This window comes from Camelina sativa, chromosome 2, assembly GCF_030686135.1.
Source record: "Camelina sativa cultivar CO46 ecotype springtype chromosome 2, ASM3068613v1".
Lineage (NCBI taxonomy): Eukaryota > Viridiplantae > Streptophyta > Magnoliopsida > Brassicales > Brassicaceae > Camelina > Camelina sativa.
Genome location: NC_141881.1, coordinates 23,797,774 through 23,823,681, shown reverse-complemented (window position 1 = coordinate 23,823,681; position 25,908 = coordinate 23,797,774). Strand labels below are relative to the sequence as shown.

Below are 25,908 nucleotides of genomic sequence, written 5' to 3'. Positions count from 1 at the left end.
CCTACAACAAAAATGTTCAGCTTGTTCAACCACTATTTTGGAGATGAATAGGTTGAAAATTATTCGACCCAATTTTGCTCAACTCACTTTTTAAATTTTATGCAACCATTTGCAGCTTTAAAAAAATCAACTAATTTTCCAGCAAAATTGTTCAACTTGTTCATCTAATATTTTGAAGATGAATGGATTGAATAATATCCAACCCAATTTTATTCAGGTTAATATTTTCAACTTCTTCAATTTTAAGCAACCATTTGTAGCCTAAAGTCGTCTTTGTCATTCTTTTTCTTTGTGTATGTTTATCAGAGCCAGAGGCAGTCATTCGCTAGTTTTTATTACATCATTGATTTTGGTTCTGCCCAGAAGCTCTTATTCAATTCTGATCTTCCCTCGCCGCATTCATTCATTTTTGAGAGTGGTACTATTTTGGTTCTGCAATGGAGTATTGTGATATGATGAATTTAATGCTTCATTTTAAACTTGAAGCCCAAATTCACAGTGTGTATATAAATGTATGATTCAAGCTTCTCTCCTCACACTCTTCATCTTCTGCTTTTCTTCTCACTACTCTTCTTCTTCTTCTTCTGCCTATGTCCTTCAAACATGGTTTCTTACAAAAGAGTGTTTAATGTGTTCTTATCAACGGTGATGAAAGAGATGAGAAAGACGGAACATTTTGAATGGAACAAGTTGTTGGTGGTTGGAGCCAATGGAGTGGTCGAGCACCTCCACTATGAGGAGAAATTGGTGCCGAAACCAGAGGTGGTCGTCACCAACGAAGTCATTCGAGTGCTGCATCATCAATTCAGTGCTGAAACGAGCAAGTTTCACTATGTTGGTGGTGATCATGGAAGAGACAAGCATCTCTTCAAAGAGTTCTCTGATCTGAAGAAAGAGTTTTGGAATGAGAAGTTTGCAACGAGCCCTCACGCAAAAAGCAAAGAGGATAGGGTGAATAAGAGTCAAGAGGATGAGATGGCTAAAGAGGTGTTATGAACGTAAGAATGTGTGTATTATTGATAGATGTACAAGAATATTTATACAAGAGAGAGATCCTAAGTTGTAGGGATATGATCTGATCCTATACATTATATAGATTACAACAATAGGTTGAAAATTATTCGACCCAATTTTGTTCAACTCACTTTTTAAATTTTATGCAACCATTTGCAGCCTTAAAAAAATCAACTAATTTTACAGCAAAATTGTTCAACTTGTTCATCTAATATTTTGAAGATGAATGGGTTGAATAATATCCAACCCAATTTTATTCAGGTTAATATTTTCAACTTCTTCAATTTTAAGCAACCATTTGTAGCCTAAAGTCGTCTTTGTCATTCTTTTTCTTTGTGTATGTTTATCAGAGCCAGAGGCAGTCATTCGCTAGTTTTTATTACATCATTGATTTTGGTTCTGCCCAGAAGCTCTTATTCAATTCTGATCTTCCCTCGCCGCATTCATTCATTTTTGAGAGTGGTACTATTTTGGTTCTGCAATGGAGTATTGTGATATGATGAATTTAATGCTTCATTTTAAACTTGAAGCCCAAATTCACAGTGTGTATATAAATGTATGATTCAAGCTTCTCTCCTCACACTCTTCATCTTCTGCTTTTCTTCTCACTACTCTTCTTCTTCTTCTTCTGCCTATGTCCTTCAAACATGGTTTCTTACAAAAGAGTGTTTAATGTGTTCTTATCAACGGTGATGAAAGAGATGAGAAAGACGGATCATTTTGAATGGAACAAGCTGTTGGTGGTTGGAGCCAATGGAGTGGTCGAGCACCTCCACTATGAGGAGAAACTGGTGCCGAAACCAGAGGTGGTCGTCACCAACGAAGTCATTCAAGTGCTGCATCATCAATTCAGTGCTGAAACGAGCAAGTTTCACTATGTTGGTGGTGATCATGGAAGAGACAAGCATCTCTTCAAAGAGTTCTCTGATCTGAAGAAAGAGTTTTGGAATGAGAAGTTTGCAACGAGCCCTCACGCAAAAAGCAAAGAGGATAGGGTGAATAAGAGTCAAGAGGATGAGATGGCTAAAGAGGTGTTATGAACGTAAGAATGTGTGTATTATTGATAGATGTACAAGAATATTTATACAAGAGAGAGATCCTAAGTTGTAGGGATATGATCTGATCTTATACATTATATAGATTACAACAATATGTATGTATACTTATCTCTATACCCCCTCCCCCCCTCAAGTTGGCGGTGAAAGATCCTGAATTGCCAACTTGGAAAGTAAATATTCGAACGTTGGAGCAGGAAGAGCCTTGGTAAATATATCAGCAGGTTGTTCCTTAGTAGTAATATGGTCCGTAGTAATCAGTTTCGCTTGAACAGCATCACGAACGAAGTGGCAATCAGATTTAATATGTTTGGTTTGCTCATGGAAAAAGGGTTTGCGGCAATGTACAAAGCCGACTGACTATCACAAAGCAAGATGAAGAACCCCAAACAAAGCTAGTAATTGCTTTAGCCATTTCAACTCCTTCAAAGTAACAGCCATCGAACGATATTCGTCTCAGCTGAAGACATGGAGACAACATCCTGTTTCTTGGTTTTCTAAGAAATCGGAAAAGAGCCTAGTATAACAATGTAAGCACTAAGAGATCGTCGTGTTTCTATACGACCATTCCAATTCGCGTCACAGTAAGCAGTTAAACGAAGATCAGAGTCGGCGCGAAGTAGAAGGCCCTGACCAGGAGAACCCTTGAGATAATGGATAGTACGCAACGCAGCTTCCCAATGAGCTTGACGAGGAGACTTCATGCACTGAGACAAGATGTGGACCGTATAACACAGTTCTGGTCGAGTAAAAGTTAGATAAATCAGATGACCAACCAAGCGGCGATAAGCTTTCGGGTTATCAATGAAAGGACTAGTATCACGAAGAAGTTTGTGACTGAGTTCAATAGGAGTAGAAATCGGCTTAAACCCAAGAAGACCAGTTTCCACAATGATGTCCAAAGCATATTTCATTGAGAAATAAAAATACCGTTGTTATTGCGGGCAACCTCATTGCCAACAAAGTACTTGAGCTTCCCCAAGTCTTTCATGTGAAAGCATTGACTTAGATAGTTCTTAAAACGCTGCATCGTAGAGAGATCATTACTAGCAACATCTACATAAATCAAGATATGCTAGAATAGTCTTCCTAGTGATAAAAGAAAAATGTGAGTAATCAGTTTTTCTCTGTTTGAAACCATACTTCTTCAAAGCATCACTCAACTTAGCATACCAGCAGCGGGGTGCCTGTTTAAGCCTATAGATGTACTTACGCAAACGGCAAACCTTGGAAGGATCAGAACTTTCAAACCCAGGGGGAAACTTCATATAAACTTCTTCATGTAATTCTCCATGTAAAAAAGTGTTGTGAACATCCATTTGGTGTATTTCCCATTTCTTAGCTGCAGCAATCTCAAGAAGCATTCGTACAGTAGTGGGTTTAGCAACTGGAGCAAACATATCAGTGTAGTCGAGACCCTTACGCTGACGATTCCCACGAGCGACTAAACGTGATTTGTAGCGAGCAATCTTCCCATTCGAATGATGCTTTATTTTGTAGACCTATTTGCTACCAATCGCCTTTTTACCCGGAGGAAGTGTAGTCTCATCCCAAGTATGTTGTAATACAAGTGCAGAATACTCATCAGTCATAGAATGATTCCAAACATCATCCTCAACAGCTTCTTTAAAACAAGTAGGCTCAACCGCAGAACCGGCCCAAAGGCCAAGCCAATGAAGCATCAGCTTGTGGCCTTATATATTATATAGCAAATTCGGCTATATTTTCTTAAAAGCTTTGTTAGTCTAGTGGTGTTAGGAGTGTTAATGTGTCTCACCCATCATGAGTTCGAACTCCCGTACAAGATTATTTTCTTTTATTTTCAGCCCATTTTTTTCCTGCTAAAATGAGCACCCTTTCCTGAATTTCTCTGAAATTGGAAAGAGAGAGAACTGATCATGAGGATTTATTTTCTTCTGACCTTTAAGATGTCTTCTCTTTCTTGTTGTTCCCTTTGCCAGTAATCTTACTCGTTGTAATAGTATTTGCTTGCATTTTCTTTTACAGTGGAAGATGTGTCTGATCTGTGCCTACAGTGAAAGGTTTATTTGAAGAACATCAGCCATTAAAAAGAGCGTTCTTGACAAACAAGACTCGAAATCCGGTTTTTATTGAGAACTTAATTGCCGGTTGAATTCATATTTACTACAGACGCGAGACTTCGTAGTCGATTCCCGCAGGAGCAATATTTGTTCTGGTTTCGAGAACCATATGCAACTATAGTTCTTGTGACGTGTGAGGTACTTGTTTCTCTGTATGCAACCATAGTTTCTCTGTATCATTCTTGGAAGTGGAGAGTAGTCACTTGCCAGAATATGAAGCAAAGAGGATATTCGTTTCTACTTTCCTTTGCTATAATAAGAGATAAGAACCTATGTCTAGAGAGCAGGCACCGTTTGTATTGTATATGGTTTCTGGACTAGGTTAGATTTATCACTTATGTGGTTCGACAATTTTGGTCTTCTAGCTTTTCTGAGCATACTTTTGACCTTGCAGGATCTTGATGAGTTTAAAAACATTCTCAAACCACGTCTGAAATTAATTGTTCAAAATGATGAGAGGGAATGGTTTATTGTATTTGTATCTAAAGCTCATCCAAGTAATGATCAAGCAACTAAGTCTGTAAAGAAAGTATATGCGAAGCTTGAAGTTGAGTTCAGTTCAAAAAAGAGAGAAAGGTAAGCAATGTACATTAGACAGTGTTTTATGCTTTTTTGCTTCGATACAAGTAGGCAAGAACCAAAAATACACCGTACCAGATTCCTAATGAGACTTGATTGCTCCTACTATAGTTCTAATAAAAGTATTAGGTTAATCAGTTTTAATTAATTATGCATGCCATACATAGTCTTCATATGATAATTTCTGCAATGCTTTTAAGGTGCTGTAAGCTGGATGTACATGGCCCTGACGGAAACTTTTGGGAGGATCTGGAATTAAAGATTACCGAGTGCATCAGGAATACCTTGGATAGGCGCGCACAATTCAACGAGGATGAGATACGCAAGCTCAGTGAGCAGCGGTTTATGCCAATATGGAACTTTTGTAACTTTTTCATCTTGAAGGTTAGCTCTCTTCTCAATTTCTCAAAGGAAAGTGAAATGTGGCTTCTATGTAGATGAATAAAAGTTTCCGTCTGATACTTGGCATCTAATCCGTCAGCAGGACCCTCATTGCGCTTGGTCAAGTGGGGTTTGGTTCACTCACTCTACTCCGAAGTACAGCTTTGTTACTTGGCTAGTTTTTCATAACCGACTCTCGACGGGTGATAAGTTGGTCCAATGGACGGCTACTGCAAATGGTGCCTGCGTTCTCTGTAACAGCCAGCAAGAAACTCGAAACCACCTCTTCTTCACCTGTCCTTACTCCTCTCAAGTTTTGTCTCCTCTGACTCTAACTCTGCTGGGGACTAAGTACACTGTCGTTTGGGATCACTTGGCCTCTTTGCTACTCGATGACTCCATCCCTCGGCTCCATCGTTTTCTTCTGCGTTACGCTTTCCAGATTTCGATACATAGTCTATGGCGCGAACGTAATGCTAGGCGGCATGGTACGGCTCCCACTGCTTCGTCCAGTCTCTTCCGGTTCATCGACAAAAGCATCCGTAACAGGCTGCTCACCTTGTCGACGGTTCATGGTTATGAGAATGGTCTTCAGCTCTGGTTCCAACTTCACCCTTTTTAATTCAGTTGTTTCTTCAACAAATTTAGATTTCTTTCTCTACATTCAGCTACAATGATGCATTAATTTGTAAAACAGTTTTTTTTTGGTGAATATAATTTTAACATTCATACAAAAAAAAAGAATAAAATGGTTTAAAATCCTGTTTCTTCTTTTTTTGTAGTTAGATTTTATACTGTTTTAATTAAGTCCCTGATGGAGATTTACGTCCCCCTTTTGTTGTTTCCATAGAAGTATGAGAAGAATTCCCATCTGTTAAACCTAGAAATCACCTTTGGTCCTTGCAGTCACATTTGAGATGAAACTTCTCTCAGTTTCTTAAAGGTCACAATGGTTTTCTTAAAGGTCTTACTGTTCTATGCTATCTCAGGAAAGTTTGGCTTTCATATTTGAGATGGCTCATCTTCATGAGGATGCATTACGTGAATATGATGAACTAGAGCTCTGCTATTTGGAAACAGGTTCTTTTCTTACCTTTGTATCTTTCTCTTGCATGTTTTTGTCTATTTGGTATATTTTTATTTTTTTGCATTTGTTAAGTTAGTACCAGGAAGATAGATAATATGTAGTTTTATATTCTTAGTTTTTGACAAACCTGACATCTATCTTTATCTCTTAAAGCATTTGTTTTGTCGCTATAATTGTCTCTTAGTTTCTTTATGTCCAAGCACATAAACAGTTGTTTTGTTGGTTGCATATCAAATCTAATATGACAATTATATTTGAGTGCTGATACCTTTCTGATCATGGAAGTATGGAACAGACATAGAAAAGAGTCCACTGAACAGGTACGGGTCTATTTTTGTTATAGCATGTGCATTTACTTGTTAAATAGAAGAATTAATTCTCCAGTGACTTCCCGTTGAGAAAGGATTACCTAATTAGTGAGGAAGTATATGTCTCACTTTAAAAAAACAGAGCATTTCTTTGTTTGCTCAAAAAGCGTGTCGATTTTTCTTTCTCTTTGGGATTAGGCTATGCTGATGATGTTTAAGTAACTCAACACATTTTTATGGGCAGTGCTTGTATCAGTATGCTGCCTTGGCCAAAACCGAACTTGATTGGCACAGCCAATTTATCTATTGATGTCACATACCTGTTTTCTTATGTCAATTTATCTATTGATGTCACAACAGTAAAATCGTAACGGGAAGAAATTACTTGTACATGTCCGATATTTATAGTCATCTACTCTATATTTGCAAAATAAATTAGCCTTAATAACTTTTTGGTGTTTCAATTTTGTGTTTTTTTTTTTTTTAAAAATAACTTTTGGAGACATCCATCTTTCAAAACTTCAATCCTTATAATTTATCTAAATTCCAAAAAGTCAAACCAAAACCATAATAATTCAACCAGATCTTTATTTGATTTTAACATTAACTAAAATCTAAACAGACTCAACATTCAACCTCACACAATAGAACAAACCTAAACTACCAGTCTTTATTAAAGAAAATCATAATCATTCTTCTTCCTTCATGTTTGATGTAGAAAGCATTACATAACCAAATGAAATCCATCAACTTAGTCACACACACTCAAAACACTCCTCCGGACATTCCGCTAATACCCTTGCTTGATTTGTGTACCTTTTCAATCCCAAACACATGAAAGAAGAATAATCAAGATAAATGCAGGCAATATAAGCTTACAGAAATCGTTAATGTGAACCTGACAGAGATTAATGTAGACAATAGAAGCTTACAATATATTACCTTGATGATGCGAAGAGGGTGAGGTGAACCTGACGAGATCCCACGAAGCATCACTCATCTGTGGTAGAAACACAGAAACATCGTCATTTGGTCAGATCATGGATATATAATATATTTACTGGAATAATCCTTTATTCACAAAAGATATTTCAATGTTTGAAGATACACAGAGACGAATCACTAATAAACCATGCAGCTTATATGTTGTAAAGTCGTAATGCAGTGTGGTGAAGATAACATATGTAACCTTCAGATTATGGCCTTTTTACCTTATCAGTATACATTCAGATTCTTTTTACAAATGTTCTAGTATTAACACCAGTATTTGCCTTTTACTGAAGAAGCAATCTACTGAACTCAGCAAGTTTTCATCAGAAAGGTAAGAAGGTAATACATCTCCATTAGATATACACATTAGTCGTAACAGATAACCTTTTTTGCATATTACACAACCAGATTCTTTCTATGAGTCCCCATACATTTCTAGGTTTTTTTCTCTGTAAACATCCCCGTTATAATAATATTTCCTAGTCGGATCAGAGCAAAACAACAACAGAAACTTCCACCCACATTGAAGGTTCCTTTCAGAAATATGAAGAGCATGCAAGAGTTACATATATCAGCTTTATCAGAACAATGCCCCAATTTGATTTTCAGCAAATATATTCAGAAATATGAGAAGAATTCAAGATTACAAATAGCAGCTTAGAAGACGGTAATTTCTAGTTGTCATTTTCTAAATCAAGATATATGATACTTTCATGACATGCTAATTACAATCAATGTCGCCTCAAACTAAACCCAACAGGGGAAAAATCAAAGAAACAAAAGCACCTAAAAAACCATTCATTCTCCAAGGGCCAAAAGTATTTTTCTTCTAGATTAGTAATGTAAAGAGTATTCTAATCTAAAACACTGATATGATTTATTCAGCTCCATAAGGATATCTACTTGCACTAAATCGAAATAGTTATCTTAATTAAGCTACCTAATTTTTCTGTATTTACCATCTATGGCAATCTAATCACAACATATTCACAACACTCACTATCGAACCTAAATCTAACATATATACGGAAACATCCATGAAAACAAACAGACTACGAAAGCATCTAATGTGTTCCCTAACCTTTGATGTGTTGATGATGAGCAACAACATCTTGATCATCATCTCCAGCAGACTTGACAGTAACAACAGGGACAGGTCCATCACGATCATCAGGATATCTAACGACAACAACGGGGCAAACACAGTGGTGAACACAGTAATCACTAACGGATCCAAGCTTGCCGTCACTTCCTCTTTTCTCAGCACCAAAACCTCTACTTCCCATAATGACAGCACTAAGACCAAGCCTCTCGATCTCAAGACACAGTCTCTCCCTCATATCATGATCTTTCACTATATGGATCTTATGCGGAAACCCTAATTCCTTCAACGGCTTAGCTAGATCCGCAACTTTGGATGAAGTAAAAGCATCAAAATCCTCCTGGCTAGGCTGAGATTGAGCGTTTGGATCTTCAACAGTAGGTTGAGTTTTGAGAGGGAGAGGTCCCCAATCGGCACCGAAGAGGACGGAGGTTGGAGAAACGTGGAGAAGAACAACGGCGTCTCCGGGACGGATGTAGTGATCTACAGCCCAACGAACGGCGAACGAACTCTCTTCGGAGAGATCAACGGCGACTCCGATTTTACGACGAGCTCCGGCGGTTGGAGTTGGAGTTGCGGCGGAGGAGGGAGTTGAAGAGGAGTGGTGGTGGTGAGAGTGACGTGGTGATGGAGGGTGATGGATCTTGATGTTGGGAAGCTGAGGATGATCGGAATCTGGATTCATGATTTTACTCAGAGATATTTGTTTTGTTCGTCGGAAAGTGAAAAAAACGAATTGAGAGTCTCAGAGAGGTTTCTCTCTTTTAACGGAGAAGAATAATAAAGAAGCGTGTTTTCTCGAATTCTTTAATACTATTCTTTTCTTTTTATTTTGTTTTTGTTTCTTCTATCTGCAGCTATCATCAAAATATCACACTTTTAGATATTTTAGATTTATAGTTAATTTTTAAAAGATAAGTTTTAGTATTTAGGATTTAATTTTGAATGTTAAAATTTAGTGTTACTTTGGTGGTATTTTTGGAAAACAATATATTATTCATAGTGAATTAGCTAAATAGTCACTAGTAAGATCAGTGACTCAGATTTAAGTAGTTCAAATTGTGATACATCGGAGGTGTTTTAAGATCTAAATCCCGTCGCCTCCTTTTCACCACCAGATCTCCGTCGCCGGGACTTACCGAAGACGACGAACTTACCACCGGAAGTTCTTGTACCGCCGGCATAACCTGATTCTCCGCTTAAATCTTCATCCTCCTCCTCCTCCTTATCATATAAGACTCAGTACCATCGTCTGCAGCTTGAAGACTCATATGTTCCGTCTAGATCGGTGAATCAGATGGCGAACTACTTGGCTCAGTTCCAGACGATTAAGAATTCCTGCGATCGTCTCGTCGCCGCCGGTAGAATTCAATTCTCCCCAATTTCTTCAAATCTATACGTTTACTACTACATTCGATTAGGATCTTACTTCGCATCTTTCTTTCTTTAACTTTTGCCACATTTTGCGATGTCTTAGTTAGATATTAGTGGAAAGTTTCTCAATGTAGTTGAAGGATCAAATCAGGTGATATGAATTTGAATCCGATGAAATACTGTATCCACAATTTGATAGTTGGTTGTTAATTGCTTCATTTTGAAGTCTTCTTGAGCTTCTCCATACTTAAAGAGAGTTAGAAGGGAAGATTGTAATACCGTTGTTGAAGATCATATGATTAAATTATTTGAACTGTGGACTTGTGATTATATTTATTCAATAACTTGTAATTGGTTGGTCAGAGTGTATACTCATATGAAGCTAAAAGTGCTTAGAAATGAGCACCCTTTCCTGAAATTGGAAAGAGAGAGAACTGATCATGAGTATTTATTTTGTTCTGAACTTTAACTCTACTTGTTCGTTAGTGTTAAGATGTCTTCTCTTTCTTGTTGTTCCCTTTGCCAGTGATCTTACTCGTTGTAATAGTATTTGCTTGCATTTTCTTTTACAGTGGAAGATGTGTCTGATCTGTGGCCTACAGTGAAAGGTTTATTTGAAGAACATCAGCCATTAAAAAGAGCGTTCTTGACAAACAAGACTCGAAATCCGGTTTTTATTGAGAACTTGCCGGTCGAATTCATATTAACTACAGACGCGAGACTTCGTAGTCGATTCCCGCAGGAGCAATATTTGTTCTGGTTTCGAGAACCTTATGCAACTATAGTTCTTGTGACGTGTGAGGTACTTGTCTTGTTGATATCTTGTTTATCTCGTTTCTCTGTATCACTCTTGGAAGTGGCGAGTAGTCACTTGCCAGAATATGAAACAAAGATGATATTCGTTTCTATTTTCCTTTTGCTATAAGAGACAAGAACCTATGTATAGAGAGTAGGCACCGTTAGTATTGTATATGATTTCTGGACTAGGTTAGATTTATCACTTATGTGGTTCGACAATTTTGGTCTTCTAGCTTTTCTGAGCATACTTTTGACCTTGCAGGATCTTGATGAGTTTAAAAACATTCTCAAACCACGTCTGAAATTAATTGTTCAAAATGATGAGAGGGAATGGTTTATTGTATTTGTATCTAAAGCTCATCCAAGTAATGATCAAGCAACTAAGTCTGTCAAGAAAGTATATGCGAAGCTTGAAGTTGAGTTCAGTTCAAAAAAGAGAGAAAGGTAAGCAATGTAGATTAGTCTGTGTTTTATGTTTTTTTTGCTTCGATACAAGTAGGCAAGAACCAAAAAAAACACCGTGCCAGATTCCTAATGAGACTTGATTGCTCCTACTATAGTTCTAATAAAAGTATTAGGTTAATCAGTTTTAATTAATTTTGCATGCCATACATAGTCTTCATTTGATAATTTCGGCAATGCTTTTAAGGTGCTGTAAGCTGGATGTACATGGCCCTGACGGAAACTTTTGGGAGGATCTGGAATTAAAGATTACCGAGTGCATCAGGAATACCTTGGATAGGCGCGCACAATTCTACGAGGATGAGATACGCAAGCTCAGTGAGCAGCGGTTTATGCCAATATGGAACTTTTGTAACTTTTTCATCTTGAAGGTTAGCTCTCTTCTCAATTTCTCAAAGGAAAGTGAAATGTGGCTTCTATGTAGATGAATAAAATGGTTTAAAGTCCTGTTTCTTCTTTTTTGTAGTTAGATTTGATACTGTTTTAATTAAGTCCCTGATGGAGATTTATGTCCCCCTTTTGTTGTTTCCATAGAAGTATGAGAAGAATTCCCATCTGTTAAACCTAGAAATCACCTTTGGTCGTTGCAGTCACATTTGAGATGAAACTTCTCTCAGTTTCTTAAAGGTCACAATGTTTTTCTTAAAGGTCTTACTGTTCTATGCTATCTCAGGAAAGTTTGGCTTTCATATTTGAGATGGCTCATCTTCATGAGGATGCATTACGTGAATATGATGAACTAGAGCTCTGCTATTTGGAAACAGGTTCTTTGCCTACCTTTGTATCTTTCTCTTGCAGATCCGTGGCAATAAAAAATCCATGTTTTTGTCTATTTGGTATATTTATTATTTTGCATTTGTTAAGTTGTAGCAGGAAGATAGATTATATGTAGTTTTATATTCTTAGTTCTTGACAAACCTGACATCTATCTTTATCTTTTAAAGCATTTGGGAACAATATTCATCCAACAAACTGATTACTTTTTCCGATATTTTTTCTTAACAAATAATCTATCATGCATTACCTTCAATGCAGTGAATATGCCTGGGAAACAGAGGGATTTTGGAGGATTCGACAGTGAAGATGACCAAGCTGCGCTGTTGAAACCAGGAAGCAAACCATTGACACAGATTGTGCAAGATGATTCTTTTAGAGAATTCGAGTTTAGACAGTATCTCTTTGCCTGTCAATCTAGGGTTGGTGAACACGAGAGCCATCATATTGAGTGTCCTTTTCTGCTTTCACAATTGTAGCTTTACTTTAATAATTTTTTCATTAGCTTACCCCTTTGTGGTTCTTTGCAGCTGTTGTTCAAATTGAATCGTCCTTTTGAAGTTGCATCGAGGGGATACTCTTTTGTTATTAGTTTTGCAAAGGCCTTAACCCTCCATGAGGTAGCCTATACTGTAACTAAAAAACACGCTTATTATCATACTTCTGATTTGTTGATTTGACCGACCTTGTTTTCTCTCGTCTTTTTTTACTTTTGTAGAGTGTACTGCCCTTCTGTATGCGGGAAGTTTGGGTAATTACTGCATGTTTAGCGCTGATTGAAGCAACTGCTTCTCATCACCATGATGGAGTGGTTGCACCTGATATAGAGAAGGAATTCTACCGTCTTCAGGGTGATCTCTATTCACTTTCACGGGTTAAGGTAGAAATCTGCTTGCTTTTAAAATTTGTATAATGAATAAACCCCTTGTTTCTCTTCCCATCTGACATCCTCTTTCAGTTTCTGTTGAAGTGATTTTGCATTTGTCTATGTCACAGTTCGCTAATTGTCTTATGTGATGCCATACTAGTTTCTTTATGTCCAAGCACATAAACAGTTGTTTTGTTGGTTGCATATAAAATCTAATATGAAAATTATATTTGAGTGCTGATACCTTTCTGATCATGGCAGTTCATGAGACTTGGATATCTGATAGGATATGGAACAGACATCGAAAAAAGTCCACTGAACAGGTACGGGTCTATTTTTGTTGCAGCATGTGCATTTACTTGTTAAATAGATGAACTAATTCTCCAGTGACTTCCCGTTGAGAAAGGATTACCTAATTAGTGTGGAAGTATGTCTCACTTTAAAAAAAACAGAGCATTTCTTTGTTTGCTCAAAAAGCGTGTCAATTTTTCTTTCTCTTTGGGATTAGGCTATGCTGATGATGTTAAGTAGTAACTCCAACACATTTTTATGGGCAGTGCTTGTCTCAGTATGCTGCCTTGGCCAAAACCGGCAGTCTGGCCATCTCTTCCACAAGATGCTTCCTCTGAGGTCCTTGAAAAAGAAAAGGTATAATCTACATATGCCGCGTGATGTGTTATCTATTTGATAACATTCGTATTGTAGCCAATCTCATGCTTTACATTGTTGCTAAACTGTACTTGCATGACCTCTTGTGGACACTGGCATAATTTTGTTTACCAGAGTATTGTTTATAAATGTTGTATATGTGAGATCTAGGTCTGCGTAACTATATTTACTATTTGTTAATGTTTTAAGAATACTTATCTCCTTGTTTTGGTACAGACTATTCTCCAAGCAACTTTAAGGACCAAGCACTTTGGTATTCAACAGAAAGCTTTACCTCTTGAACCATCTGTCCTTTTGCGTGTGGCTAACAGAAGAAGGGCTTCTCTTTCTACTGGAAATATTCCTGAAATATTTGATGGGCGCCCAAGTTTTACCGAAGGGTAATGAAATTTATAAAATTCTGTTCTTTAGCCGTTCGTACTTTCAAGTGTTTTAACACTTAATCTCATATATCTTCAAAGTTTCCAGGAAGTATTGCAAATCATCACTTTCTGTTATTCTTTGAGGAACTAAAATGATATGTTTATATATTCCGACAGATCAGGTTTAGAAGCATCTCCGAGAACACCTTCATCTCTTAAAGTACAAGCAGCTCCTATGTCGAGAACAAATTCTTCACCTGGAAATTTTGAGAGTCCCCTAGATAGGCCTATGCGGCTTGCTGAAATTTTTGTTGCAGCTGAGCACGCTCTGCGACTTACCATTTCAGATAATGATTTGTTGAAGAAATTGTCATCTATTCAGGATTTTGAGGTAGCATGCTAATACCATAAGGGCAGGGAAGCTTCTGATATTTATGCTGCTCTTTCTTCTACCTTCTCATGTATAAGTTTTGTTGTGGCAGAATAAATATCTTAACCTAACTAAAGGTGCTGCCGAAAACTATCACCGTTCTTGGTGGAAGAGACATGGAGTCGTTCTTGATGGGGAAATTGCAGCTGTCTGCTTCAAGCACGGAAAATATGATTTGGCTGCAAACTCTTATGAAAAAGTTTGTGCCCTTTATGCGGGTGAAGGATGGCAAGATTTATTGGCAGAAGTCTTACCTAATTTAGCTGAGTGTCAAAAGATTCTTAACGATCAAGCTGGGTACATGTCATCTTGTGTTAGACTACTTTCGCTGGATAAAGGTTTATTCTCGTCCAAGGAGCGGCAAGCTTTTCAGTCCGAGGTTCTTACTCTTGCACACAGTGAAATGAAGAACCCAGTTCCCTTAGATGTGTCATCGTTGATCACGTTTTCTGGAAACACTGGCCCTCCACTTCAGCTGTGTGATGGAGACCCTGGGAATCTATCTGTTACTGTGTGGAGTGGCTTTCCTGATGATATCACCCTTGATTCGCTTAGTCTTACTTTGGTAGCCACCAACAACACTGACGAAGGCGGCCAGGTTTGCCTCCATTAGACATGAATTTCTCGTTCTTTTCCTCTATCAAATTTCTCATTCTTATGAACTTTGTATATGGAATGGGTTTCAGGCTTTAAAGAGTTCCGCTGCAACTGTGCTAAAGCCCGGAAGGAATACTATCACTTTTTCTTTGCCTCCACAAAAACCTGGTTCCTATGTCTTGGGAGTCGTTACTGGCCAGATTGGGCGCTTGAGATTCAGGTCTCACAGCTTTTCAAAGGGTGGTCCCGCAGATAGTGATGACTTCATGAGTTATGAAAAGCCAACAAGACCTATCCTGAAGGTACATGATCTCCCAGTTTTAAGATATTAGTTACTACTGCTTTTGGAATGATAAAGAATCATTGATTATATGCATGAGTAGTGATACTCTTATGCACACTTGTTTCCTTTGTTGATACGATAGACTTCTTATTCTTTAGGTTTCCAAACCAAGAGCTCTGGTCGATCTTGCTGCAGCTGTATCTTCTGCGCTGCTAATAAATGAAGCCCAATGGATTGGTATCATAGTACGTCCAATTGCTTACTCACTTAAAGGCGCCATCTTGCACATTGATACTGGTCCAGGGCTAAAGATTGAGGACTCGTATGGCATTGAGATGGAGAGTTACATGGACACGGATTGTGATGCTAGTTCATCAAAAGCTGATGTTTTGGTAGAAGATAGTCCTGTCTCTCCGGTACGGGATTCAGAGGTGCTTAATCTTTGCGATGGTAAAATAGTGTTTTCAGATTGGGCAAGCAATGTGAGTTCTATACTATGGGTCCCTGTTCGTGCATTGAGTGAGAAGCTTGCTAGAGGGTCATCTTCAGGTTTGCAGTAAAAAAATGATTTTCTGATTATTACATGTTTGTGTCACATCCTCTGGCCAATGATCATATTTTCTTTTGTGCTAACAGTCAATCCGCTGAAACAAGATATTTTAGAGGGAATGAGAACTGTAGCTTTGAAACTTGAGTTTGGGGTTCATCATAACCAGATATTTGAGAGGTATTTCTTCCTTGGTGTGGCAAATCTTGATCATTGTTTATCCGCATCAGAGGTTTGACCCGACTGAAACATTCTTTTTCTCATCATACTTTCTTCTGCTTTTGTTATGTGAGCAGAACCATAGCTGCACATTTCACCGACCCATTTGATGTGACCACAAGGGTGGCAAACAAATGCAATGATGGTACTTTGGTTTTGCAGGTAGCCAACTTTAGCTCTTTTAAAATTTAGAAATCTTATCCTTAAGCTCTCAGTTCGCTCAATCTAATTCACGTCCAGCCAAGATTATTAGTGAATTAATTTCTATCTACAGGTCATGCTACACTCCCTAGTCAAGGCGAACTTGATAGTTCTTGATGCTTGGCTTGATCTTCAAGATGGATTTGTTCATGGACAAAATGATGGAAGACCGACTTCAACGTTCTTTCCGCTTGTTGTGTCTCCAGGATCTAGAGCAGCAGTCGTGTTCAGTTTATGCCTAGACAAGACTATGTCATCAGGTATTCATATCCTTTTGAAGAACGGTTAATATGACTGAGGTTTTTACTTTATATCTTACTATTGGTCAAACACACTTTAACTAATAACGCCATTTGCAGCTCTTTATGATTTCTGGACAAAACGTATTCTTATATAGATTTGGCAAGAGAATTCGACAATGGCTTAGTCCACTTAATAGAACATGTCATACCCCTGAACTCTTTCTTCTCTTCTCTTCCATAAATCGTTTCATTAAGCATATCTACGTTGCACAGATCGTGTTTTCTGTGAGCCTACAATCAGGATGCTTTATATCAAATTATGCTAGTATTTGGGTGATTGCCTTTTATGTGTGGCTATAACCATACATTGGGATTTGCATATGAAAACAGAGGAATATAATCAGTTTTATTAACTGCAAACTAACTAATTGTTTATACGACAGAAGGGAAAGATTTGCAACTACCAGAGAGCATTCTGAATATCAAATATGGAATCCATGGAGATAGAGCAGCTGGGGCACACAAGCCAGTGGATGCAGATAACTCTGGAACTGATACTGAAGGGAGAGATTTGGTGTTCAAGAGTGCTATTGTTTTGCAACGTCCAGTGCTTGATCCTTGCCTCACAGTTGGATTCCTTCCCCTTTCTTCTGATGGGCTTAGGGTCGGGAAACTTATCACCATGCAGTGGAGAGTGGAAAGGCTTAAAGATCTCAAAGAAAGGGAAGCCGTCGAACAACAACATGTAAGTGATGTCCAGATCGAACTAGTTGATATAGCTTCCTATTTAAACAAAATATTACTTTTTCGTAAGAGTTTTGATTGCTGTCACCATCAATCACTAACATTTTCTAATTCACCAGAATTTCCCTTTAAATCGTTAGCTCTTTTTCATTAAAATATCGGCATGTTCATCAACTATTATTGTTTTATTTACACAAGGATGAGGTGTTGTATGAAGTCAATGCAAATTCGGAGAATTGGATGATCGCTGGTAGGAAGAGAGGCCATGTCTCTCTCTCAGAGGAGCAAGGTAAGTAATATTTGCTTCTTCTTACTTGTATTAGTGCAAGAAACACTTTGCATCCAAGTGATGATATGTTCTTTCTGGTAACAATATTACAGGTTCAAGAGTAGTAATATCTATACTGTGTGTCCCGTTAGTTGCGGGTTATGTCCGCCCTCCTCAACTGGGGTTGCCAAATGTAGAAGAAGCAAATGTAAGCAGCAATCCACCGGGTCCTCACTTGGTATGCGTCTTGCCTCCACTTCTAAGTTCTTCCTACTGCATCCCTGTCAAGTAATTAATAGAAGCTCGCTCTTTTTATAAATGTCTTTTTTAAGAGAACATTGTTTCTATGTAATTTTATTGGTTTGCGATCATATAAATATCAGAGAATTGAGTTCATGGGAATAGCAATGATAAGAGTGGTTTTTTCTTATATTTAAACCGTGTACTCTGCGTGCGGATTTCTGAGTTTTGCTTATATTTTGATCAACAAGGCATTTAAATATTCGGGCATCCATGTCCATGTGTATATGGATTTTTTTTTTTGTCTCCTGCTGTTATTATTCTCAATGTTTCCTATTCACATACTAGAAGTTTGCACAATAGAAGATTTGCAATTAAATACAAATTACTTTTGAATGGAGATGTTCACATACATACATTACCATCACAGCAGGAGCACCTTTATTTTCTTTGTACATTTCGTCCAAAAGCATAAATTAAAATAGGGTAGTACGTATTTATTTTCATGTTTCTTTTATCGTAAGTGTGGCGAAGAGGACCAAGATAAATAAGTGAGACCAGTGGTAGATGCATGATAAGTTATTTTAGGCATTACAAAAAAAACATTTACTTAAACCTGAATTTTGGCTGACGTGGTAATAAACCTTTTATGTACAGTATATACTCTAGGTGATTCAAGTAGATTTGTTTCAATACTCCACAATATCGACAAACTTGGTGGGCAAGGCCATTTCCTCTGTATTAATTAATGTAGGGTTTTTTTAGGTGGGGAAGAGTACCAATTTTTAAAATTAGGGTTTTCATCATGTCTCTTCTTCTTAGCCGGCTACCGAAGCTCTGCTGTGGGAAACCTGGGTTGATAAGATACTCTCTTCTGATTCTGTCTAATGGTTTCTCAACTTCCTTGCGGCAAACGCCACCTTGTACCATCATCACCGCTCGTTATTGTGGAGAGGGTCTTAATAATCTCGTGATTATGAATGCTAATGGAAAGTGCTGCGTTGATTTGGAAAAGAAGGTGCCTACGGAGCTGGTGGAGGAGAATGATGCAACTGTAACAATAGGGGCATCTAATGGCTGGGTAGCTACCTTTAAGGACGGCGTGGTGCGTCTACAAGATGATTTAAACCCGGTTGCATCGGATACAAATCCTAAACGCATTCCCCTGCCTCCTCTTGTGACTCTGCCTGGTTGCCAAACCCAAGTTGTAACCAACGTAGCCATGTCCTCACCTTCTCCCGAGGATGAAGACTGTGTTGTGGCTGTCAAGTTCTTGGGACCGCAACTCAGCTTTTGCAGACCCGCTCAAAGTAAAACTGGTTGGACCAACGTTAGAATTGAAAACCCCTGCTTCTTCCCCTCCCGTGTCATGTTTTGCAAGAGAGATGATATGTTTTGCCTACTCGGTTCTGGAGGACACCTGATTGGATCATGGGATCTCGGTAAACACACGAACAAACCAAAGATTCAGAGGTTGCGATTTCAAAACCTTCCCGAGCTGACCAGGAGCAAGCAGGAGCGCTTGCATTCGTGTTGCACGAGCGAACACTTGGTGGAGTCACGATCCACTGGTGAAACGTTCTTGGTTAAGTTGTACAGGAAGGCCACCGCCAATGGTAGGGTGAAAATGAAAACGAGAGCTCTAATGGTGTTCAAGCTTGAGGAAGAAGGAAACGCTATTTACACTCAAGACATAGGAGGTCTTTGCATTTTCATCTCAAAGTGTGAACCTTTTTGTGTCCCTGCTAGTTCCTTTCCGGGCATGTGCCCTAACAGCATCGAACTCTTGGATGTCGACGAAAGGGCCATTGTCAATCTTCATTATTCTTCAACTTCTATCAGAAGTGTAAACTATACGTCGGTGGCCCCTTATCATATTCCACCTCAAAATATAGTCTAGCTAGCTACTACTTTGAGAATTGAGTCCGAGTCCTGAATCCAGAATAAGAACCTTATCTTCACGAGTAGTTGGTGTAACAGATCATAGCTAATTTTATGTATGTGGCTTTTGTTGTTCCAGTTTTGAACTTTCTGAAATTCATAATATTGAATTTGCCCCTTCACTTTAAAAGTCGTTTTGTTGGTATTGGCTCGCTGAAGTTACATATATTGTAATAAAAAATGATATGTTACATACTTACATTGTCTATATACATGTCTACGTAAGCTTTAAACAGAGAAAACAAGCTCTTATCAACTTCACCTATCGACTCTGCCAATGCAACTAAGTAACTTAGTTTGATTTTTGTTCTTATGTCTATCTGTATGACTAGCAAGTTACGAACATCTGTTAGTGTTATAGGGTGTATAAGTCATCTCCAAAGTCGTCGTCCGCCATGGAAGGATCAAATGAAAGTGGTTCTGTTTGCAGCATGCTCTCGTGTATTTAAAGAATTAGTGAACAACACAGAAACTTAATTTATAGGGTCAAAGCGGAAGTATTGCTGATAAAAATATAGAGTCCCTTTACTCACACTACTATTTGGTCAAACATTTGGACCTTCCAAAGTAAATCAAAAGTCCTGATGATCAGAAGTATAAAAGCCTGTTCAAATAAAAGAATTAGAAGCAAAGAATGAGCAATACAGAAACTTAATTATAGGGTCAAAACTAAAGGTAAATTGAGTAGAAAAAAGAGAAATAAAGAAAGTGAGTTAAATTTTTAGTAAGTTTTGTTTCAATTTTACTCTACAAATAAATTCGTAATTGTTGAGTAAGTTAAATAATTTGAATTGGATGTCTTCTTTTTTTTTGGTGACCAAAACTTAAAAACTTATATTAGGCACTTTTATTTTCTTAAGAAGGCTCAATATGACTGAGATATTTTGCTTTGTAGTATCTTATTAGTTTTGGTCGAACACACTAATAGTGCCATTTACAGCTACTTATTTATTTGCAAGGACTAAGATTTTTTTTAAGTCTTGTCTTGAGCTATTTTATTTACAATGTTCCGAAAAAAGAAAATAAAAACCGGTTTTACTTTCTGATATCCCTATTTGGGTTTGTGAATAAATCAAATCGAATGAACCAACTTTTTTGCTAAGATTTTACTTCCGACTTATGGTTCGTTAATTCTCTAAACACTACACGAAAACACGGCGTTTGGGACTACTGGAATCGTCTCAAATCAGTCGCTAAGTCGGTATGTGCAACTATTGAAGGACTGTTATATTTGGTCGCAAATTGTTTTGGTCGCAAACTAGTCCCTTATTTGCGACGCATTGGAGACAAAGGTTATGGTCGTTAATTAGCGACTACGGACAGACCGAAACGTACCGTCGTAATGAACGACTCTATAGTGACTCACTGGCGCAGTCGTAATTGGCGACTACGGACAGACCGGAATATACCGTCGTAATTAACGACAGTATAGTGACTCGCTTTGGCAGTCGTAATAGACGACTTCTTTCAGACGACATGGTAGTCACAAATTAGCTACGTTTGGAAGACTGACTTAATACCACAGTAAACTTTAAAAATCTGAATTTTGGTCCTAAAATAGTCGCTGTTTAGTCACAAGATAGTCGCAAAGGAGTCAGAATTGTTTGTGACGGACTGAAGACTAAGTTTTTTTAGTCCCAAAATCGTGACATATACACAACAAATTTGGTACTTTGTTTGTGTTTATTTAAATTATAAATGGTCGCAAATCAGTGAAAATATACCTAGTAATTTGGGACAGTATACAATAAATTTTGAAAAAAAAAACCTGAATTTAAATTAAAATCCTGATTTGAATGATCTTAACAAAAAACATACAAATCATTCAACGATCATATACAGAAAATAGTTTTAGGCTAAGGATCTAGAAACACTACTACACAATCCAAAAAATAGTTATAGAGGCTTAAAAGAGATAGAATTAGTTTGTTAAGCATGAGAGGATGATACTGACAAAGGTGAAGTGGTTGGTGCAGTCGCAGGTGAAGTAGATGGTGAACTAGCTCCTGAAGTGGTTGTTGCAGGTTGGTTGACATTGGTCGCAGTGGCTGGAGTGATGTTGGTTGCTGGTGCTGCTGTGGTTAATGGCGCATTGGCTGGTGGTTGAGTAGACAAGAATTCTGCAACCCCCGGATCACTAGTCTTCAAGTAGGATACGAGCATCTCCAAGGTTGCAATGCGGTTTTGAGCGTCACGTTGCTCCTCATCACGTCTAGCATCTTCTCTGGCACGTCGAGCATTTTCTTCATCTTGATCAGCGAGCTTACGACGAGCAACCTGGAGTTGTTCTTGAATCTCTAACAGCGAATCTGGACTAGAGCTTGGATAAGTAGCCTTTCTTTTCCCTTTGGTGATTATCTCCGAGAGACTTCCAAGTCCAAAGGGGGTTCCCTTGGCATTCGTTACAGTACACTAAGACAAAAGAAGAGATGATCATTCACAAAACAAACATAACAAACAGAAATATCACACAAACCCAGATAGAAATATCACACAAACCCAGATAATCAACATCGAGTATTCTCAAGCATCAATCAAAAGTATATCAATATCAAGGATTCTTAAGCATCAATCAAAATCAGATACTTAGCTTAGCAAAATAAGACAATTATGATAGGCACAACAAAGACAATTGTACTGGAAATTACCTTTAAGAAAATGTCATCTTTTTCTTGAATGGGGAGGAGGGTTGCATGAGGAGAATCTGGCGAGGAGTGGTCTGTAACATCAGACTCCATTTGAGACATTACCTCCTCTATGTTCTTCTCATATGTCTCCACAACTTGTTTGGCCTTCTGAATAAAAACTTCCATCTGCCTTTGTATGTGTTGCGACAAACACCTCTCCAAGCGAGACAGGACGTCCCAACTTTTCTTCCTACAATGGATAGAAAAATGTTAATTGTGGATACTGAAATATTTAAATGAAATAATTAGAGTTAGTTTAGAGCATTTACCAACTCTTGTTGAATTCGCAAGTAAGATTTCTGGCTGGATAGATGTTTGTGGATTCCAAGACCGTCACGATCAGAATTACGGGCTTGGGATGCATTAGAGCTCTTCTCCTTAGCTTCAGGTGTGTCCCAATGCTCCCACATTTGTTTCCAAAGTGTAGGATTGATCCAAATCGGTGGCTCATCATACGTCTTTGCTTGACTTACAATTCCTTTCATTCTGTTTTTCGCTATCTTCACAAATCCTTCTCTCACAAGCTCAGTAATCGCAACATCCCAATTGTATTTCCTCTACACAGTACAACAATGTAAAGTAAGTGTCAAGTAAGTAAACAAAAGACAAACTCATTGACTTAGTTTAGTAAAAAAAGAAACTGTGTCTAAAAAGAAACTCATTACCGTAAAGGATCTAAAATATCTCTCCCGTATGTGTAATGGCGTAACCTTCCAGCTGAAGTATGGACCATCGAACTTTCTCCTTAAAATCCCAGAAATAACACGAGATAGCTTTCCTTTGTCTCGTCCAAACCTGTTACATAAATATGAGAGTGTTAAGTTATAAAATATAAGCCATCAAACATAAGCGAATGGATCACAACACAATAATCTAATGGAAATTGAACTAAACTTCACAACACAATACAACACAACACAACAAACTTTGAAAACAATTTAGAAACTTTGAAAACAACTAAGAAAACGAACCAAACTTTGAAAACAATAAGAAACTGAACCAAACAATAATCTACTTATTTTATCTAAACGATAACACAACACACAAAGCGTTATTCAAATGGGAGCAATGCGATAATCAAATTATAAAATAAAAGAAAAAAATATTTTACCAAATGATAAAATGATAATCAAATGATAAATATTTTACTTATTTATCAAAATAATAATCAAATGATAAAATAAAAGAAAAAAATATTTTACCATATGCTTTGAGTGTCGGGGATGGGATGCGGACTCAATATCGGGAGATGGTGTCGACCAGGAAGTGCAAGCAACTCATCCAGTTGCTGTTGGAAGTCTTGATTCTGAGCCGGTGGTGGATGCTCTTGACCGTCCTGATTCGGAGGCGGCGGCGGTTGGAATCCTTGATTCGGAGGAGCCGGCGGTTGATACACCGGATTCTGAGGATTCGGCGGCAGAAACCCCAGATCCTGAAGCGGCGGTGGATAAGCCGGATGGTGAAGCGGTGGTTGATATCCACCATTGTGAAGCGGCTGGTTGTATCCCGGATTCTGAGGAGCCACCTGTTGATACACCGGAACATGAGCATGCGGTGGTGGTGGCTGCTGCATCTGGGAGTGGAGCTGTTGTTGAAAGCCTGGTTGTTGTGGCTGAGGAGAAGCTTCTCGAGGATACTGGGGAAATGATGCTTGCGTATACCGAGATGGAAGCGACGGTTGAGATTGTTGGGAGTGTGAAGAATTTTCGTTGTGAGAGGAAGGGTTAGAGGAGTGAGACGACGAAGCGACATCTCTACTTCGTCTCGCAACGCCGCCAGATCCATGACCACCACCGCCAGATCTACGACCACCACCGCCAGATCCACGACCACCACCGCCGGATTTCATCGGAACAGAAGTCGGAGAAGAAGTCGGAGAAGAAGTCGGAATTTCAGTAGATTAGAAAACGAAAAGACAGAGAGAAAAGAAAAAAGAGGGTTTCGGGAAATTATGAGGGTTTCGATATTTACTAAGAGTGTTCAATTTGATGGGGGGGAATAATTAAACTGGGGGGAATAATTACCGCTAATAATTTTCACTAAAATTTGGAGAAATTTTAATCCGTAAGAAAGTAGTGGTACTTTAAGACTACTTTGTGACTGTCGTAAACATTAAACAAAAACTATACTTAGTGGCAGAACAGTCGCAAATTATAAACCCAGACACCTACACGTCTCAATTTGTTGACATGCACAATCTAAATAGTGACAAAACAGTCGCAAAATATAAGTTCAGTCACAATATAGTCTCAATTTGTGACGTCTTTGTGACAATAAAATATTAGTATAATTTTGTGTTAAGATTTTATAACCAAAAACATATTAGACATGACCCTTTGATCATGTATACTCTCATTTAAGAGTTTAGTTTTGATAAAATATCAAACATAATAATTTTTATATGTTTTTGTAAATATATACAACCTTCACTACTTTAACTTAATTAAACACATGTAATTCTAATACATGTGTTGGAGGATATAAACATAATTGTCTAATTTGGTGTTTTATTTATGTGATTATAGAAATTTAGTAAATATTAGATGTCACATATAAGTAGAAATGTATAAGTTGATATTTTTTGTACTCAAATTTGTAAAATTCTAAAATTAATGTAAGATACTCGCTAAACCGTTGTACTTTAAGACTCTATTGCGACTGACAAAAACAGATGCACAATCACTTTAGTGACAAAACAGTCGCAAAATATAAGTTCAGTCACAATATAGTCTCAATTTGTGACGTCTTTGTGACAATAAAATATTAGTATAATTTTGTGTTAAGATTTTATAACCAAAAACATATTAGACATGACCCTTTGATCATGTATACTCTCATTTAAGAGTTTAGTTTTGATAAAATATCAAACATAATAATTTTTATATGTTTTTGTAAATATATACAACCTTCACTACTCTAACTTAATTAAACACATGTAACCCTAATACATGTGTTGGAGGATATAAACATAATTGTCTAATTTGGTGTTTTATTTATGTGATTATAGAAATTTAGTAAATATTAGATGTCACATATAAGTAGAAATGTATAAGTTGACATTTTTTGTACTCAAATTTGTAAAATTCTAAAATTAATGTAAGATACTCGCTAAACCGTTGTACTTTAAGACTCTATTGCGACTGACAGAAACAGATGCACAATCACTTTAGTGACAAAACAGTCGCAAAATATAAGTTCAGTCACAATATAGTCTCAATTTGTGACGTCTTTGTGACAATAAAATATTAGTCTAATTTTGTGTTAAGATTTTATAACCAAAAACATATTAGACATGACCCTTTGATCATGTATACTCTCATTTAAGAGTTTAGTTTTGATAAAATATCAAACATAATAATTTTTATATGTTTTTGTAAATATATACAACCTTCACTACTCTAACTTAATTAAACACATGTAACCCTAATACATGTGTTGGAGGATATAAACATAATTGTCTAATTTGGTGTTTTATTTATGTGATTATAGAAATTTAGTAAATATTAGATGTCACATATAAGTAGAAATGTATAAGTTGACATTTTTTGTACTCAAATTTGTAAAATTCTAAAATTAATGTAAGA

At 37.5% G+C, this 25,908-nt stretch overlaps 3 protein-coding genes, 1 long non-coding RNA gene and 1 pseudogene across 7 annotated transcripts; 3 read left to right on the top strand and 2 right to left on the bottom strand.

Moving 5' to 3' along the window:
* The first annotated feature begins 4,083 nt into the window (after positions 1–4,083).
* Positions 4,084–5,129, top strand: LOC104754930 (uncharacterized). The gene is made up of 3 exons (XR_015582201.1): positions 4,084–4,309; positions 4,566–4,747; positions 4,951–5,129. It is a non-coding gene; the product is annotated as an uncharacterized LOC104754930 (long non-coding RNA).
* A 1,968-nt stretch (positions 5,130–7,097) lies between these two features.
* On the bottom strand, positions 7,098–9,483 carry LOC104730647 (universal stress protein PHOS32). 2 transcript variants are annotated; one of them, XM_010449851.2, is made up of 3 exons: positions 8,598–9,483; positions 7,469–7,526; positions 7,098–7,342 (listed from the first exon to the last, which is right to left on the bottom strand). In XM_010449851.2, the coding sequence occupies exons 1-2, from the start codon at positions 9,301–9,303 to the stop codon at positions 7,519–7,521; spliced, it is 714 nt and encodes a 237-aa protein (XP_010448153.2). In that variant the 5' UTR covers positions 9,304–9,483; the 3' UTR covers positions 7,098–7,342; positions 7,469–7,518. The 2 variants fall into 2 exon arrangements, with proteins under 2 accessions (XP_010448153.2, XP_087344416.1); XM_087488290.1 differs by having other exon boundaries at positions 7,459–7,526; positions 8,598–9,436.
* Positions 9,412–17,888, top strand: LOC104730658 (trafficking protein particle complex II-specific subunit 130 homolog). 2 transcript variants are annotated; one of them, XM_010449858.3, is made up of 21 exons: positions 9,412–9,979; positions 10,565–10,794; positions 11,053–11,234; positions 11,440–11,623; positions 11,926–12,016; positions 12,288–12,448; positions 12,557–12,646; positions 12,745–12,906; positions 13,156–13,217; positions 13,452–13,542; positions 13,780–13,943; positions 14,103–14,316; positions 14,408–14,953; positions 15,042–15,254; positions 15,394–15,784; positions 15,872–15,962; positions 16,079–16,163; positions 16,276–16,462; positions 16,888–17,189; positions 17,387–17,477; positions 17,570–17,888. In XM_010449858.3, exons 1-21 carry the CDS (start codon positions 9,916–9,918, stop codon positions 17,746–17,748), a joined length of 3,780 nt encoding a protein of 1,259 aa, XP_010448160.1. In that variant the 5' UTR covers positions 9,412–9,915; the 3' UTR covers positions 17,749–17,888. The 2 variants fall into 2 exon arrangements, with proteins under 2 accessions (XP_010448160.1, XP_087344406.1); XM_087488280.1 differs by having other exon boundaries at positions 9,515–9,979; positions 14,108–14,316.
* Positions 17,889–18,501: 613 nt separating this feature from the next.
* On the top strand, positions 18,502–19,596 carry LOC104730637 (uncharacterized). The gene has a single exon (XM_010449840.2). It carries the CDS (start codon positions 18,502–18,504, stop codon positions 19,594–19,596), a length of 1,095 nt encoding a protein of 364 aa, XP_010448142.2.
* A 1,970-nt stretch (positions 19,597–21,566) lies between these two features.
* Positions 21,567–22,986, bottom strand: LOC147949132 (uncharacterized; annotated as a pseudogene). The gene is made up of 4 exons (XR_015568984.1): positions 22,966–22,986; positions 22,594–22,881; positions 22,286–22,514; positions 21,567–22,049 (listed from the first exon to the last, which is right to left on the bottom strand). The product of XR_015568984.1 is annotated as an uncharacterized LOC147949132 (transcript).
* Positions 22,987–25,908: the final 2,922 nt, after the last annotated feature.

Excerpts from the sequence above, each read along its gene's own strand:
- LOC104730658 (XM_010449858.3), top strand. The coding sequence starts at position 9,916 with ATGGCGAACTACTTGGCTCAGTTCCAGACGATTAAGAATTCCTGCGAT. Across the intron at positions 13,218-13,451 it reads GAAAAAAGTCCACTGAACAG|TGCTTGTCTCAGTATGCTGC; the intron begins GTACGGGTCTAT and ends TTTTATGGGCAG. Across the intron at positions 14,954-15,041 it reads ACACTGACGAAGGCGGCCAG|GCTTTAAAGAGTTCCGCTGC; the intron begins GTTTGCCTCCAT and ends AATGGGTTTCAG.
- LOC104730647 (XM_010449851.2), bottom strand. The coding sequence starts at position 9,303 with ATGAATCCAGATTCCGATCATCCTCAGCTTCCCAACATCAAGATCCAT.
- LOC104730637 (XM_010449840.2), top strand. The coding sequence starts at position 18,502 with ATGTCTCTTCTTCTTAGCCGGCTACCGAAGCTCTGCTGTGGGAAACCT.